At 41.9% G+C, this 17363-nt stretch overlaps 1 protein-coding gene and 1 long non-coding RNA gene across 5 annotated transcripts in view; both read right to left on the bottom strand.

Annotated features, from left to right (window-relative positions):
* The window catches only part of LOC114856774 (polypeptide N-acetylgalactosaminyltransferase 18-like), a 126237-nt gene extending 118774 nt beyond the window's left edge, over positions 1–7463 (bottom strand). For 2 of the 4 annotated variants that reach the window (XM_029152478.3, XM_029152480.3), the window contains exon 1: positions 6893–7462. In XM_029152478.3, the coding sequence (XP_029008311.1) occupies positions 6893–7136 (244 nt within the window). In that variant the 5' untranslated portion in view covers positions 7137–7462. Of the gene's footprint in view, positions 1–6892 lie in introns of all 4 variants that reach the window. The other 2 variants (XM_029152481.3, XM_029152479.3) reach the window with 2 other exon arrangements.
* Positions 2122–5895, bottom strand: LOC129604235 (uncharacterized). Its single transcript, XR_008694949.1, has 3 exons — positions 4526–5895; positions 3482–3583; positions 2122–3232 (listed from the first exon to the last, which is right to left on the bottom strand). It is a non-coding gene; the product is annotated as an uncharacterized LOC129604235 (long non-coding RNA).
* Positions 7464–17363: the final 9900 nt, after the last annotated feature.

Here is a 17363-nt window from a genome sequence, read left to right as displayed (position 1 = left end):
CTGAGCAACAAACAAAAAAACAACTGTGGTCATGGATAGGTTTAATTATTTCATCAGTTTAATGACCTGAATGGTTTGAGCTTTTGCCTCTGGGCACCCGGCACCATACTGTAACCTTATACACAGCACACAGGACTTGTTAGTGGTCAGTTACCTTAGGAAATATTCACTCATTTATCGTGAGTGTGTGTCCTTTTGAACATAACCTAAAACTAGATATAACAAAAACTCAATTAAAATATGTAAACTTTTGACAACTGGCTTTAATTGTGTGTTTTTTCTAAATACAATAATACCACTTAAAAGTGTCGGCCTCCATCATGGTTTGTTTTCTTCTCCCCCGCGTCAGCAACTTGTTTGCACCGCATAAGAGTGTGTTACGTCCTTTTGGTCTGTAGATGCCGATTGACTACCACTTTTGGTCCTAAAACGTCATAGTTGACTGTGTTATATAGCCTCTTGTAGAATGAACACTGATCAAGTTTTGGGTGGACTAGTGGTTAAAATGCATGGCTGCAAAGCTTTATGTCCTGGGTTCAAGTCTAAGTGGTAGCAGGCATTCAATTTTAATTATTGGAAAAACAGTGTCTCATCATCAGTATCATTTGACCCACGAGACAACATCTTCGTATTATTTAGTGCATGGATCGCCAAGACTATGAACCGCTGGTCGTCTGTGGCAGACAATTACAGTATTTAGTATAGTAGTATTTACAAGTTATGGCAGTTTAAAACCGAAACATGCTGTCAACAGCATTCACTGCATAATCATTAGAAAGATTTAGCAAGATTTAGTTTAGCAGTGGTGCAACTCTGCTTTCACAGAGCAGAGAGAATGGAGCTGATTTTCCCGCCTTTTGTCTCCATGACAACGGCACAGCTGCAGCTTTGAATAACAGGTCAAACTCCTGATGCTCAGTGTAGCAGCTCTATGCATATTACTGATTAGTTCATTACACTGCTTGATTGTTTAGTAATTAATCACACACTTCCTCTGAATCCTTGCTGCTTTTGAATGGATAATTGTTAATGAGACCATTTTACAGTTTAGCTATTAAGCACACACAGCTCCTCCAAATCCTTTCAAAATAAAAGCCCCAAACCAAATTTCTAACCAAGATTTTTGCTTGCTAGAATGCCTAATTGTGACTACGTAATGAGACTGTTATAGTTTAGCAATTACCTGCACATGCTTCCTCCATATCCTTTCGAAATAAAAGCACCAATCTAGATCTTTAGCTAAAAACAGATACATTTCTGCATTCAACTGGTTTATTATGACTAGTTATTGATACTATTTTACATTTTAGCAAGTGCCTCCACATGTTTCTTTCATATCCTTTCAAAATAAAAGTGCCAATTCAATTTAGTAGCTTCATTAGTCATTTTTATACATCTGACTTGTTAATGACAGCATATTAAATAAGACTATCTTACAGTTTAGCAATTGCCCACACACCTTCTCCAAAGCAATAAATCAAAATGCTTATCTAGTTGTTGTAGGTGTTATTTGTTCCAAATGTTTAACAACCTAAAAATCTATCTAAATCTAAGTCTCTTGATAAAATAAAAAGAAGAGTGCATGTACAATATATGCTTCAGAAGAACAGTGTGAACCCACTGAAATAGTCTTTATGCACCCTTAAAAGGAGTCATATCATACTTTTCATTCTAAAAAATATTAGAGTTTAATGTCTCAGTAAGGTCTCTGTAAATTTTCATCCCATAAAACCCTTTAGATCGTCCACACTGCCCCTGTCAATATGTGGTTCTCACTCCCCATCAGCAAACGCTGTGTTTTCTGGGCGTGTCGCAAGCGAAGCTGCTCAACACACCTCTGTGCGGAAGCGCATACCTTTTTTGTTGTTGTTTTTTTTTTTTAATTGGCTCCATGGATACGAGCCACTGCACGGTTACAATACAATAGGTGGCAGTAGTGCGACATTGAGAATGCAATCCACCGCAATCCTCCACAGAAGAAGAAGACCCACTACAGGACTGCACAACATTAGCCAGCTGATTCGTAGCGTTGTAGAACCATACGTCTATGATCCCGAATCTGACCCTGAAGCTGAAGAGGAGGCTGTTGAAGTCGCCACATTTCGGCTGATGCAAGATGTGTCTCATTGGTAATGTCGCATTTACTTCAATTTAATTGATTTATGTAATTTGCAAAGCGACTAGCGGTTGCTAATGCGTATGCTAAATGGCCTGTGCAGCTTCAATATTCACAACACGACTTACCTGGAAAACTCTCGTTAATAGAAAACACTACTTTAGCTTACATTATACAAATAAATAAGTTTGAGAGCATAGCTGAAATAATATAAATACATTTTACATTTACACATTTCACTGTTTTTGTCTTACTTGTGCTGCTGCTCTGACTTAATTTTATTTAAAAAATGTGCATTAATATTTAGAGCAATCACTGCATGACCTTCCTGGGAACAAAAAGCATTGGTTCAAATTATATATTGACCTAACGTAATTTTACTGCTTTTAATTATGTTTTTTGTCATTCTTGATAAATATGACAGTAATATGTCTCTGTATCTAAAGTTGTTACAGGTATCTAGTCTACAGAGGCTAGTGAGATGGTGCTGAGGATTCCTGGGGTGTAGAATCTGAGTTGCCATCTCTTCATGCTTGGGTTGTAGATGAAGGCAGTTTCCTGATGGATAAAACACTAAAACACTCATAGTATGATTGATGTAGACCACCTGTGGAATAACTCCTTTACCATTTGAGTAAAAATGTGTTTTTTGTGAGTGCAACACTCATTAAGATTTTTTTTATTTTATTTATATATAATTTATATGCTTTTTATTTATGGCCACTTCAACTTTATAGCTTACCATATTAGAAAGAGAAAAACATGTAATTTCAATACTATGATTTCCTAAATAAAAGTGTTTTACCTTCAGAAACAGAGTTTAGTGAAATACATAATAGTTAAAGCCAACTTTATTGTAAACCAAAAAAATACACCACTACGCCAAAGTTAGAACAAACTGTTACCTTCACACTCCAATGTGCAATGTATAGGTTACTGAGTTAATTAAGAAGTCTGGGGGTTTGAGGACAGAAGCTTTTGCAGGGCCTTGCAGCCGAAATGCATGAAAGTAGGGTAAACAGGGAGATGTGGTGGTCCTTGTTCTCATCGCTATTTGGAAGACTGAGCGGAAGCAGTCCTCTACCAGATGGAAGCTGTGGCTGTCCTCACCATCACCTTATCAAAACAAAAGGTACTGCAATCAGAATTGTAGATTAGTGAAATGTTCATTATTATGTAGGTCAAAACCTTCTCTAATGTAAGAACACACAATACCAGACAAAAAATTAAACCAAACAAGAGGACTGTCTGTGCTAAAACAACAGATAAACAGTTGTTACAATTCAAATATAAAATCTAAACAGTATATACCAATTAAAATCTTCTATTGCCTATCTTACTGTTGGTACATACAAACGTACATACCTTTACTCCTGAGCTGGGCAGCAGATGTCCGTGTACCAACAGTCTGCAGTGATTTCTCTGTTTGACAGCCTCCTTGCATGTGGGCAACTGGGATTTGCCCTCCTACAGTATAGAAAAGACTGTTACATTTACTGTAAATTGTATTGGTCCTACAAATATAATGGCTATGGTACAAGCTATAGGTAACTGACCAGATAAGCAGCAGTTCTTGTAGGGAGGTGACTAATTAGCAACTAAGCTTGAAAGACAACACAGTAATCATTCCAACTAATCATGTTTGATATAGATTTGATAGAACAATGACATAACCCAAAATCACAAGTTGATTTAGGCTGTGACACAGGACGGGGTAATAAACATAACCGTGTTCATCTGCAGGTTCTTTTTGTAGCGATCGACCAGCTGTAGCTCTAAAGTGCAAAGGCCTAAAGGCATGCTAACGGCTAACGCAACACAAACAGGAGCGGCAGCACGTCAACAGGACAAAAGCTCGATCCACCGTTTCCTGCCTGTCGCCGATCGAAGGCCCATCGCTATTAGCTGTTCCCCACACAGGTGTGTGATTGCACCAACTCAGAGTAGCACATTTGAAAGGGACAAAGGCTCGGTTGACTCACTGTAGCCGTTAGCGACGCTAGCGATTAGTTTGTCTCACATGTGGGTAACTGCATTTTAAACAGACCCAACTAACATATTTAGATATCACAAGTATCAAGCACAAACTTACTACAGCGAGCTAGATCCACCGCTTCCTGTCTGTCGCCGCTGGAAGGGCGATAACGATCAGCTGTTCCCCGCAGGTGTATGTGATTACAGAAAAAGGACAGACGCTAGACCCACCGCTCCCTGCCCGTAGCCGCTCGATGCCGTTAGTCATTAGCTTTTGTCCACACAGGTGTGTGGCTGCAGGAGCCCACATGAGCACATTTAAAGGGGACAAAGGCTCGGTCGACTGGCTGTAGCCGTTAGCATAGCTAGCTAGTAACTTGCCTCACACATAGGTTACTACATTTTAAACGGACAAACTAACATGCTTGTACTTACTTCAGTGAGTGGATGACGGACTTTAGGAATAGGTCCTTTTTTTCCAACAGGAGCCGTGAAACAAATCCAGCATTGTACGCACCCTTGTTTGAAATGCACATACGTATAAATGCTGAGGCAGTGTTTCTGGCACCGGTCCGTTAAAAATAAAAGTGACCCACAAATCCTCACTTGTCGATCCCTTGGTAAAGTGAATAGACTTTGGTGTTGGTTAGAACAACCGTGCTGGTCTGTTCACGGTGAGTGAGAGGGGGGAAATGGCGGAAGTCCAGTTTTGGTTCGGGATCATTGTGGGGGTGGTGGTTCAGGATTTGCAGGGAGAACTTTCAACCAGTATGACGAAACCTGGGGAACGGCCTCAGAACAGTAGATCTCTCTCTCCATTGGATGAGAAAATTTACGTTTTCAAAATGTGAAAAAAGCAGGAAATGCATTTCTACCGTGCTCAGTGTGTGTATATGTGACCCATAGAGTCATAGGGACGCTCCAAAATGTCTAAAAAGTGGATTTTGCATGATATGAGCCCTTTAACCTCCAAAGTGAGCAGGAGTCTGCTGCTGCAGACAGTCAGCTTGAATGTGTCCTTGGAAACTTTTGGACCTGCTAAAAGAGGTTGTGGACATATGATTGACTGAAAGTTTAAGAGGTAAATGTTAATGAAAAACTACATAATGAAATCTGGCAAAAAAGCACTATAAAGGCAAGCATGATTGTTTCTTATAAAGGTGTAGTTTACTGTATATGGTACAATGATGTAGTGATACATAATTGATGTAGTGAGCTAATGCACTATGTTGTAACAACATCATTGTATTTCAAAGGACAGGAACATTTAGTGCTCACATAACAACCATTCAAGCATTGCACACTGAATCTGCCAAAGTTTCTTTTTTTTTTAATATTCTATGCACACAATATATTTCTGCTTCTTACTTAGTGCTAAATTATCCTCAATCAAAGCCACTGTCTCTCTAGTCTGGTCTTTATCTAATGGTGATGAAGCATAAACACATAAACACATCAGCCCTCAGCTGATAATATAATTTGGCACTGGCTCTAAGAACCAAGCTTGGAAGAGATGTGTTTGCCAACCACCCCAGAAGCTAAATTTACTCGTGCTCTAACCTCAGAGCCTATGCATATTTCGTTTGCACTTCACAGCAGTTCAGTATCAGTTTGTGAGTCACTATGTGATCTCCAATTACAAGAGTGATCTCAATTACGCACACCACTCAGTGCACAAAGACTGTGCAATGTGAAGTGCAGTATAGATAAGCACATACAGTGCAGTAGAGATCTGTGGAAACGTTGATCTCTGGCTACTGTACATCTACTACAATGAACAACAACATTAAAGTCAAACACTTGATTCATGTAACTAGGGCGACCACTTTAAATTCCCCAGCAGAAAAAAAAGCTTCACCTTTCTTTGTGAGCACATACAGAACTCCAGTAACAACTCACTTTGTTTACAAGCTGATTTGTGTTTAGATTCTGGTCCCTCAGCAACTGAAACAACAAGATTGCAGCTAATGTTTTAAAGACGTTTACTTGCTTGCTCAACAAACTGTTTGTGAATAACATACCTCTGTCGTCAGTGTCCTGTAGTTAAAGTTATCAAATGTATAAAAAACAGCATAAAGAGTTGAATTAACACTGGATCAACAATTTTATTTAATTTGGCTCATTTTGGTCTTTGGTCTTGGTTAGTGGATCCTGTATTGTTCAATTTACCAGAGGATTAAAGAAGGGTTTGTCCCATTTTTTAATACATGTGGACTCACTGATGAACAGCAATGAAGATGATTACTAATATTTTTATGGTTGAACAAACCATCCTCATCCTAGCTTTTAGGTGTATTTTGCTAGTACAGAAAAAAAAAATTAAAAAATGACTGACGTAGAAGACATGTCCAGCTGTGACCTGGAAAGTGTTGTTAGACAAATGACCTCATTTCCATATTTAAACATTGAAAGTTGGCCAGAGTTCTGGCAATAAGATGGTGATACAAATGCAAATAGTGGATTAAGCATAACATAGGACACAGCTGTCAATGGACTTGATTTGTTTATGTTCTACAGAGAGGCCAACGATAGACAAATAATAATAATAATAATAATAATAATAATTAATAATAATAATAATATCACTTAACGGTTAACAGTAAAGAAAAAAGGTTTAATTCAATCAATATCTTAAATATCTTAAATAACTCTCACTTACAAAGCTGCAAAGAGCGCAGATGCATTTGTGGCAGCTGCTGATGTTGGTGATGGTGGTGTGGCAGTTATTAAACAAACTCAAACTGATCCTGCTTTTCTCTGGAGGCAAACTCAGATTTCAAACTAACACCACGACTCGCTCACCTTTGATGTGCTCGTTGACGACGCTCTCCAGTCTGTCCAGTCTCTTCATGATCCTCCACGTTTCCCCTTTACTGTCTTCATCCAACTTTCTCTCGGAGTCACCGCTGCTCTCTCCAACTTTGGGACCGCTGTTGGCCACATAATTGGTGATCCAGCCGACGTACAGAAGGCACACGATATTGGTCATGCCGCTCAGGATCACGCATGTCGACACCAAAGTTTTAGTTCTCCTTGAGCAGAGCATCGCGACATCCCTCCATAGGCCACTTGTTCCCGACGCGCGCAGGCAGGGAAATAAAGAAGTAGACCCAGAGGTAACTACGGCGACGCGATGCTGTGGAGGCAGTCCGGCTCTGCGGTCTTGGGTCCCAGCTGAGCCATTGTCAAGTCCTACTTTATACGCCTAGCTGTGTCTTTTTTAATAATACTTGTATTGAATATATAGAGCGTCAGATACCGAGTCACTGACCTGCCGGCGACTCAAGCAGCGCTCTGCCGCCGCAAAACAGTCAGACGCAGCGCTGCAACTCTCCCCACCCCTTCAGCCAGGCTGTAGTTCTCACGCGACCCAATAGGAGAGGAGGAGGCGGTGCCTGCTCCGTCACCGCTGTGAGTGGAAGGGAGGGGGGTGCAAAGAGCTGAGGTACGCAGACCCACGCGGTGCAAGAGGTAATAAAGTAAAACAGGTGCTTTATGCGAAGATATGACCTGGTAGCATGAGCATAAATTTGTGTCTGCCATGCGTAAATGCGTGAAGACACACGACATAAGAGCGCCTGAAAGATACGGGAAACTTTCAATGGCTTAATGTAAAAACAGAAAATATTTATTTAAAAGCAAGACATAGTTTTATTTTTAATTTGAAGAAAAAAACAAATAGGGAGAAATTTAATAGTTTATGTTCAACACAGCAGCTTATTATTATTTTTTATTCTTTAAAGCCCCAGAACATTGCTTGTGCTTTGATTTTGCTTTCATTATATATAAGCATCAGGTAAAAGAGGATAGTATGCATCTACTGCAATTTTATATTTTTATTTATTTTGTGTATTTCATATTAAAGTAGAACAATCCATTAAACAATTTCTTTTCAATTATTATATAGTTCAAATTTGGCTTATATTACACTTTTTACTTTCACTATGTATTTCTCTTACTGTACAGATACTGTAATGTACAGTAGGTTAACTTTGTACTAGTTTTGTCAGTGGACAAAAGTAATATTTTACTTTTATCTGCTATTGCTCAGTAACCACTTCATTTAGAGTACTGATAACACTGTAGGCTTAACTTTTCCCCTGTTAGATTTTCCTTATGAGACTTTGGAGCGACTTAGTGCCTGATTAAGACCCTAGGCTCAACATGGTGAGGTGCATGTCCATGTGCACAGTGTGTTATTGGATTGGACCTAAGTCACACTATTATGGTGAATGTGGTAAACTGTGTTTTGCATGTGTTTTTTATTTCAAGTGAGGGTGTATATTGTGGGATGTAGTAAACTCAGTATTCATTGTGGCATCTAGGATGGTTCACCAAAGATCTACAGTCTGCCTCCAGCTTTTTTAATCTGGGTCTACAGTTGCATCCAGTTAATAAATCTAATTAATCATACCATAATATGACATACTCCCTCAATACATACCAGACTCTTCTACAGTAGATCCCAAACTGTTTACTAGAATAACCTCCTGTTGGTTTTGAACTCAGTGTTCTAGTCAGTCTATTTCCTTAGCCAGTTACACTGACCTTTTTGCTGCAAATAATTGTTAATTGTTCCCTAATAAGTATGTTCCTCAATAAATAGGAATTTCTGAACTTTTCCTTTTTCAGGTGCTTTGTCCAAAACACTAATTTGCTGCATTTCCCCGCCTCCTTGACTTTTTAAGTGTTAAGTTGAAACACACAAACCTTGGCTCACTGGCCACCTACAGTGTGAACCCAAGCTAAAGTAGCTTCTGAGTCTCACACCACCAACAGATGGATCTTGTCGTTCTAGCCTCTAGACTGCTGCTTTCATCTTTGTCTTTCATCCACTGCTTCACCTACCACACACACACACACACACACACACACACACACACACACACACACACACACACACACACACACACACACACACACACACACACATTTGTGAATTGCAAACTCTCCATTCACCCAAGAGCACTTTGGTAGATTCAGCTGACTGGCTAAAGCTATAAATAATGCATAAGATGTGAAATATTAAGGCCTCTTTTCTCTTGCTTTCAGTCTTGTCTGACTGTCAGTTGGTTTGACTTACTTCCATCTTTCTTGTGTAAAACAGCCATTTATTGTTCATCCACTATATCATGTTGTCAAGATGTCTTATTTTAAAGCTTGAAACACTTTATTACTGTGTTCCTTCAACACACACACACGCACGCACGCACACACACACACACACACACACACACACACACACACACACGGGTGACACTGAACAGTGGTAATGTAATCAAACCCATTTGGATTTTTTTTTTTTTTAATTTTAGCTTCTTCCTAAAATGTACTGAGTAAGGCATGAGTATAATGAGGCCTAATATACTGCACTAAGCACAATTTCACACGTTTCAAGAAGTTTTTTCTCATTCATGTAGAATTCATCTGCTCTTACCCAGTACCAGTTGGTGTGGTAGGTAGTCCTCAGGACATTGATTTGGTGGGGCCCACAATGGTCCAGGGGCATAGAAAGTTTCCCCTTGTGGGCTCCGATCCCACCGACTGATCTGGTCATTGGAGAGATCTTTTGCTTCTGGCTGTTCTGCTTGTTCACACCATTGCTGTTGCACCTATTCCTGAAGGCTGGGTCTTGTCATCTCTGTGATTTGCAAAATCTATCCTCCTGATCCTGGGTGGGTTTCAATTACTGTGTTTCCTCTCGCCTTCTATTGAACTGTACAGTATGGTGGCTACACTTAACTAAGAGTTGATGTTAAAGTTACTTTGAGCTAAGATCCGGTAAAATTAAAGCATTCTGTGTTAGCCTTTTTAGCCATGCTCGCCTTTGTCTGTTCATGTCTAGCCCCGCTCACTGGGCCAAGCATCCAAGGTGTGCAATGTGCCTGTTAACTTAAAGTAGTCACCTTTTGTTAGTTTATCTGGTGTTGTGTTCTTTTTGGATTTGGAGTTTTTGTTTATTAATTTCAGTTCATTTTTCCAGGAGAGTTCTGACTGGGCAAGTAACTACTGTCATGAGCCTGTGGTTCTGGTGTTTTGCTTTGCCATTTCCTGTTTTATTTTGGTACCACTTATGGTTTTGTTCTGTTTTCGAGCTGTACGTTTGGGTTCATCTTCCCTGCCATTCCTGACGACTACATTTTTTCTGTTTTCATTTATTTAATGAATACAATCCTAAAAAGGTTGCGGAGAAAAGCTCTAGAAGCATAGTTCAGAATCTACACGTTTGTAGAGAAACTCTATTTAGGTTTTCAGTTTGTTGTGTGGCCAAAATTACTGTTAAAGTTATAATTTACCTACTGTATGTTAGCAAGTTATTGGCTTCCATAACGAGGCATCTGTACACTACAATAGAAAATTAGAATGTGGCCGTGCAACAAACATCAGTTCACTTGATGACGACGTAGTGCAGGGGTGTCCAACCCTGGTCCTCGACAGTCACAGTCCTGCTTGTTTTCCATCTCTCTCTGGTGAATACATTGATCAGGGGCCCGTTTCAAGAAGGAGGCTTTGTTGAAACTCTGAGTTTGTTAACCCCGAAATGAGGAAAACTCAGAGTTTTCGGTTTCAGAAATGGAGTTAACGGAGTTATGAAAGGAGGTAACCCATTAACGCAGGGTAAGTTAAACCCGTTTCAAGAAGAGAGGTAAATGAACCTCAGAGTCAGTTAATATAGCTATTTACCCTCTGAACCTAACCTGGTTGGGAGCAGGTTTTGGGAAAACGTTACGATTTTTTGGAAACGGTAGTTTTCTTTATAACATTGGAGATGCTAAGCACATTAGTAAGGCCACTGTATGCAGAGGAGTTAGAAAAGTGCGCCTCACCCTGAAGTGCGTTCTATGGATCTTTGTTGTGTTTCCTGGCCTTACCTGTTTCAATTATTTTTTTATATTTCACTTTTAGCTGCTGCCACGTTCTTTTTATGCCTGCTGGATTGCACCTACATAAAAATTGAAATTAAATTCTTATCTTACTACATCAGTTTTGGGTAACTTTAAAAAACCTAATTAGATTAATGGAATAATTGCTCTCGAATAGAATAACTAATTCTTTCTCTTTCACCGCTGCAGCCGCGTTGCTTTTTCTACGGAACATAGACTCGTGGTTGCTATAAGCTTTGTCATGGACTCAGTCACTGCACCAATGTTTATGTCATTTCCGGTTTTATGTTCTTGTCACTTCCTGCCTCAGTCATTATTAGTTGCTGCCAGCTTTACTTCCTGTTCCAGACTACACACCTGTTTCCCATCTAGCCATCATTAGCCACTACTTAAGCACCACCTCTCACCCCAGCCGGTGGCCAGATTGTCTACGAGCATTAGCCAGCAATCCAGCGTTTTGTATCTATGTTCTTGAAACCCGTGAATGACCCTGCTTCTCCTGACCTTGACTCTTGCCTTGCCTACGATCCTGCCCTGCTGTGAGTTGAACCTAGCCTGTCTTGTGACTACTGCTTGTCTAACCCTGCCTGTACTGTACCTGCCTACTCTGTGTATCGACCTTTGCCTGCCTGACCACGAGAACTAGTAAACTGCGTTACCACCCAGTCTTGTCTCCGCTGTTGCATGTGGGTCCGCTACCTTGAGCGCCGTGACAAGCTTGAACAATCATATAATTTCATATTTGCAATTTTTATATTCGATGTGCTGTGCATTTTATTTGGTGACAACCATGAACTGTATCCCAGTCTAAGTTTTAAACATAGATGGAGGTAAAACTATGATTTGGGTCTGCTTTACTCTTTATCGTATGTACAGCATCAAGGTTTTTGCTATTACTGACAAAGCTGTGTGATTCTGAGTTTTAATAATACATTGCACCGAAATATTGTGTATGTATCACTGAAACACAGAGGTGTGGCCTGAAGGAGCTACTGTGTGTACAAAAAAGAGCCAGTAATGGTAGATTCTATGCAAAAGCATCGGTGTGTGGTGCAGGCAGGAGACAGTGAAGACCACATACAAATCAGAGTCATGATGCAAAAGCTTTTAACCCTGATTGACTTTAGTTGACATGCTGGCCTGCACTGAATAACATCCAGTAACAGAACACTAAGTAACAGAGTTTTTTGACAATACCTCGATCTGTTTTCACAGATGAATGTTAAATGTATCATGTATGCTACATTGTCAATGAATTACTCTCAGATTAAATTCAGCTCTTACATCTCTTTTATTTCTAATTAAATTATTGTTCAATAAATCAAACAATTTTGGCTAAAACAATTCTATCACAAGTGATTTGAGGAGGTTAAATTTCTCCAATCAGCCTAATTAAATTGAAAGCGCTTGATTTGTACCGAAGCTGAATAATGTTGCAATCCTGCTACAATTGACTTTATGGCTGAGACATGGATACGTACAGTAGTACTTTATTTCTCTTCATGTATAACACAGCAGGCTTCTGACCAGTGGATGCTCTGTTTTCTTGTGAACTTTGGAACAGCTTTTCCTGCTCCTTAATATGCACCTGCACAAGTGCTTTGTTTTTGTGTCAGGCTTGTTCTCCACAGTTTGGATGTTTAATAGTCAGATTTTCTCTAATTTCCTAATGTAGTTGTTGTGATGTTCTTTTTCAAACAGAGGGATTTCGTTTCTTATCGCCAGGAGGTGTCACGATCCACCATAAAAAATGGCGGATCGGGGCTGTGAAAGTCTGTTTGGACCGAGTCAGAGCACAGTATGGGCCGGGAATACATGACAAACACAGTTTATTTCATATAAACACAAAACACCCCTGAAACTAAACAAAATACACCAGGAGGCAAAACACAACGTGGCTAAGGCTTGGCAACCAGGGCCTGAACAAACAATAGCAACATGGCAAACTTAAAGAGAGCTAGCAACATGGAATGCAACTAACAGAGCTAGCAGCATGGCAAGAATGAACCAAGAGCTAGCAACATGGTATGCAACCAACACAGAGCTACGGCAAAACGTGAATCCATAGACAGGGGCCCTTGCACATCTTATATGCCAACCAATGTGTAACTAACGTGGCAACTTTACCCATAGATAGTTCATGTTCATAGTGCCGTACAATGATGGTGGCAATGAAGACAAAAGGTCCAATTCCGCAGCTGACCTGACAGAGAGATAATGTGAAAATGAAGTGACAAACCTGACATCAGCAGCATAGAGAGATGAGGTGACAATGACCCAGCACAGAGTGCTGGGCTGCAGGAGTCTTTAAAGGGAGGCAGGGGGAAAGAACAAAAGACCAGTCACCTCCAGGTACGTGAACTTGGCTCGGGCCCCCTTCCTGGGGACCTCTCGGACTTGAACTCTTCTCTGCCCCGGGGAAGCGCTTGGACGAGCCTCGGCCCCCCGTCCCAGAGAACTGCTTGGACGTGGCTCAGCCCCCCTTCCTGGGGAACCGCTTGGACGTGGAGACATGGAGCCTCCTCCGGACCAGCAAACGAGGCTTGGGTGGCCTCCTATGAACCCCCACCAGGAAACAAGGCATGGGTGGCCTCCTCCAGACCCCACCAGGAGACGAGGCATGGGTGGTCCCCTCCGGACCCCCAGGAAACGAGGCAGATGTGGTCTCCTCTGGACCACAAGGAAACGAGGCAGGCGTAGGGCCGGGGCGTATATATTGATGGTAGCAAGGATATAATCCAATAGTCCTGAGGAGGTGGATAGATGGACGGCCACCTCCCATTACCATTTACCGCCATCACCAGTTCCCTCCTTGAGTGCCGGTGGGGTAAGGCAGGTGCCACTACAAAGTCGGGACGTGGAGTCGTGGCGTGGACAGGACGTGGAGCCATGGAGGAAGCAGCTTGGAGGACTGTGGCTGAGGCAAGCTGTGGGACCTGGGCAGAACGTGCAGCCGGAGCTGTTGTGGTGAGACTTGGGGTTGATGTGAATCGGAATAGATGTTGAGCTGGTGGCATGGCAGGCCGTGGACTGGTGGCTGAAGCTTGGGCAGGTCGTGGAGCGGCAGTGGGGCATGGGACAGGACGTGGAGCTGCAGCAGAAAAAGACTTTCATACCGGATCAGTCACGGCCCGGCTTAACAACGACCGCCACCGATGATGTTAACCTACAGGGTTACCGTTCCTCCTCCTTGCAGCCGCAAAACTATGCAAGAGTCCACTGGGTTCGGTGAAGTTGGTTTTTGGGCACACAGTGCGGAGTCCCCTAATGCTGCTGTAAAAATGTGCTTGTGCACGTTTAGAGAACGTGTGTTTGAACGGTGAGTGTGCACGCCACTCGTTGTCCACGTCGCAGAAAAAAATTAAAGCGAAATTTAGAGGCTATCTTTTGTGGTCCTTATGTAGTGCGGCAAAAGCTCAGCGAAACCAATTATGTGATAGACACGTCGGATCGTAGAAAGAAAGCTTGTGTATGTCATGTCAACATGCTAAAGAAATATTGTGACCGAAAGTCCACTGCCTCACCTTCGGGTGCACCTGCTGGGGTATGCACCATGGCCGTACCTCGACCCTCTCAGTACTGAGTGACGGACGTCGGGTGGGCACTATGGAACCGTGTATTCGGTTGCAGAATTCATATGTGTGCAAATCTCTTAAAATCTATCTTCAACATTTGAAGGATCCAGTTAAAAATATTCTCCGACACGCCAACCCAGAGCAGTGTGTTGGCCCATGATGTTGATGTGGGGAATCATTCGTCTGTTAAACAGCATGCCTACTGGGTAAATCTCGCTAAATGTGCCCTGATGCAGCAGGAGGTGGCGTATTTGCTGGAGCACAGCCTGGCCATCCCCAGCACTAATGCATGCAGTTCCCCCTGCCTGCTTGTGCCAAAACCCAATAGCACTCCCTGTTTCTGTACGGATTTCCGGAAGGTAAATGCCATAACTAAGCCTGATTCATAGCCACTGCCTTGCATGGAGGATTGTGTAGATCGTGTGGGTTCTGCTAAATTTGTATAAAAGTTAGATTTGTTGAAAGGATATTGGCAACTTCACGCACGCCAGGAGTATCAGCTTTCGTCACCCCCGATGGTTTCTTCCAGTATACTGTGATGCCATTCAGTTTAAGAAATGCACCCGCAGCATTTTAACGATTAATGACAATTGTCCCCAACTGTGAAGTGTATCTTGATGACATTGTGGTGTATTCCGATACTTGGGCTCATCATTTGGCTACATTACGGGTTATCTTTGAAAGACTAAGGAAACTTTGCTTACACTCAACTTAGCGAAGTGTGACTTCGGCAGAGCTACAGTGACGTACTTGGGGAAGAAGGTTGGGCAGGGACAGGTGCGCACACTGTCAGCCAAGGTCCAGGCCATCCTGGATTACGTGCCCACTTGCTGACATGAGCTCCGCCAGTTTTTAGGCATGGCGGGGTACTACCGTGGCTTATGTGGAAATTTTGCAGATGTAGTTGCGCCTCTTACAGACCTAACAAGTGCCACTAAGACGTTTATCTGGTCGCCTCACTGTCAAAGTGCATTTGAGTCTGCCAAAGCGCTTCTGTGTAGCACACCGTTGTTGGGTGCTCCTGTTTTCACGCATCCCTTTGAATTGGAGGTGGACGCCAGCTCATTTGGAGCAGGTGCTGTCTTGTTGCAAATGAGCAGAATATTGACCATCCCATCTGCTATTTCGCCAAGAAATTTAATAAATACCAAACTTGTTATAGCACTATCGAGAAAGAAGCACTCTCGCTACTCCTCACTTTACAACACTTTGAAGTGTATCTCGGATCCAGTACCCAACCCATCATTGTGTACACAGATCATAATACCCTAGTTTTTTTGGCACAGATGCGAAATTCCAACCAGAGGCTTAGAGGATGGTCCTTACTCGTACAGGACTTCAATATAGAGATACTGCATAAGAAAGGCTTTTTAAATGCAATTGCCAACGCTCTGTCTCGTTCTTTTCTGTGAAATACAAACCGTCCTTGTCAGTAGGGTTTGTTTTTTAGGGGGGGTGTTATGGATCGTGGTCCGTCTGTGTGTGTGTGCGCGTGTCCCTGTGACTGTGCGTATGTTTTGCGCTGCGAGTGTTAGAGTGCGTATGTGCGTCTGGGCGGGGTTACAGATGGCGGGCAAGCGGGCAATTGGAGGACTAAGCAGCGAACGGACTTCCACCGGTGGAGGGAGCAGTTGAGTAAGCAATCCCTATTGGCTGGAGGGATGTGGTCGGGGGCTGAAATGGGCCTCAAGCTGGATAGTGCGCCAACCCCCTCGATTGGAGAGATAACGGCCTGTGATTCTGCCAGTGCACTTTATTTAAAGTTGTTGGATCCAGACAGTGATTTTTGTCATTTGGCAAAAGACGCCGATGAATGTTTTCTCAAATGGTGATAATTTTATCAGTAAAGTAGTTCATATTGTCATTGCTGCTGAGGTTTAATGGGATAGTATTCGGCCTGGATAGAGTGCTGAAAAGAAACTGTAGCCTCTAAGAAAATAGAAATAAAGCTCTACTGTAGTTTTTCATCCATTTATTTGGATAGTGTGAAGCTTTGATAAAACATGTATTTATATACATGTATTGTTTATAAAGCCAGATAATGTTGTGACTCGGCTTCCACACCACCAGGGGCAGCCTGGTTTCATCCTTTGGTTTTGTGTCCTTGTTTCTAGCTTGTGTTTTCTGTAATTAGTTTGATTGGGTTCACCTTTCTTGTCTTGTAATTAAGAAGTTAGTCAGTTTGTGCAAAGTCTTTGTTGGTGCATTACATGTTACATGTTACTGTGTCATCGTGCTCTCGCGCTCTTAGTATGGTTTATTGGGTTTCCTACTCTGCAGTGATCTTTAGTTAACCAGTGAGTTATACGTGTTAGTTTTGCATTGTTTATTTCTGGCCTATCCTGCATACGCAGCGTCCTTAGTTCATATTGTCCTCTGTCTGTATGTTTTATTTATTAAATCATTTATTGTTGGTCCTGTCTGTGGGTTGTGCATTTGGGTCCTCCCTCCCAGTTCGGTAACGCTACCACCTGGTAAACCATTATGCTATGTGGAAACACATGCCCCGTCTCAGATAAATGTGTTCTGGGTGTTGTAGGATACAGTATGACCATTTTCACGCACAACACATATTACTGCTGTTTTGCCTGTTTGCCTCTGGACGTAGACCATCAATGTTGAATGTTGTTGAACATTTCTGCTAATAACATGTAGGATGTTTATAACATAACTTGCTTTTCAGCAGCAAAGTATTGCTTTAAGGTTGCTTAAGGCCATTAGAGGTAGTATATAGTGTGGAAGGCAGCAGTCTGGTTACCTGCTCCTGTCCTTTGCTGGTTCTTTATCTCTAAATTTCTCTGATGTGTCATATCT

Source organism: Betta splendens, chromosome 6 (assembly GCF_900634795.4).
Source record: "Betta splendens chromosome 6, fBetSpl5.4, whole genome shotgun sequence".
Taxonomy (NCBI): Eukaryota; Metazoa; Chordata; class Actinopteri; order Anabantiformes; family Osphronemidae; genus Betta; species Betta splendens.
Note: the sequence above shows the minus strand (reverse complement) of the source record. Positions and strands in the feature narration are given on the sequence as shown.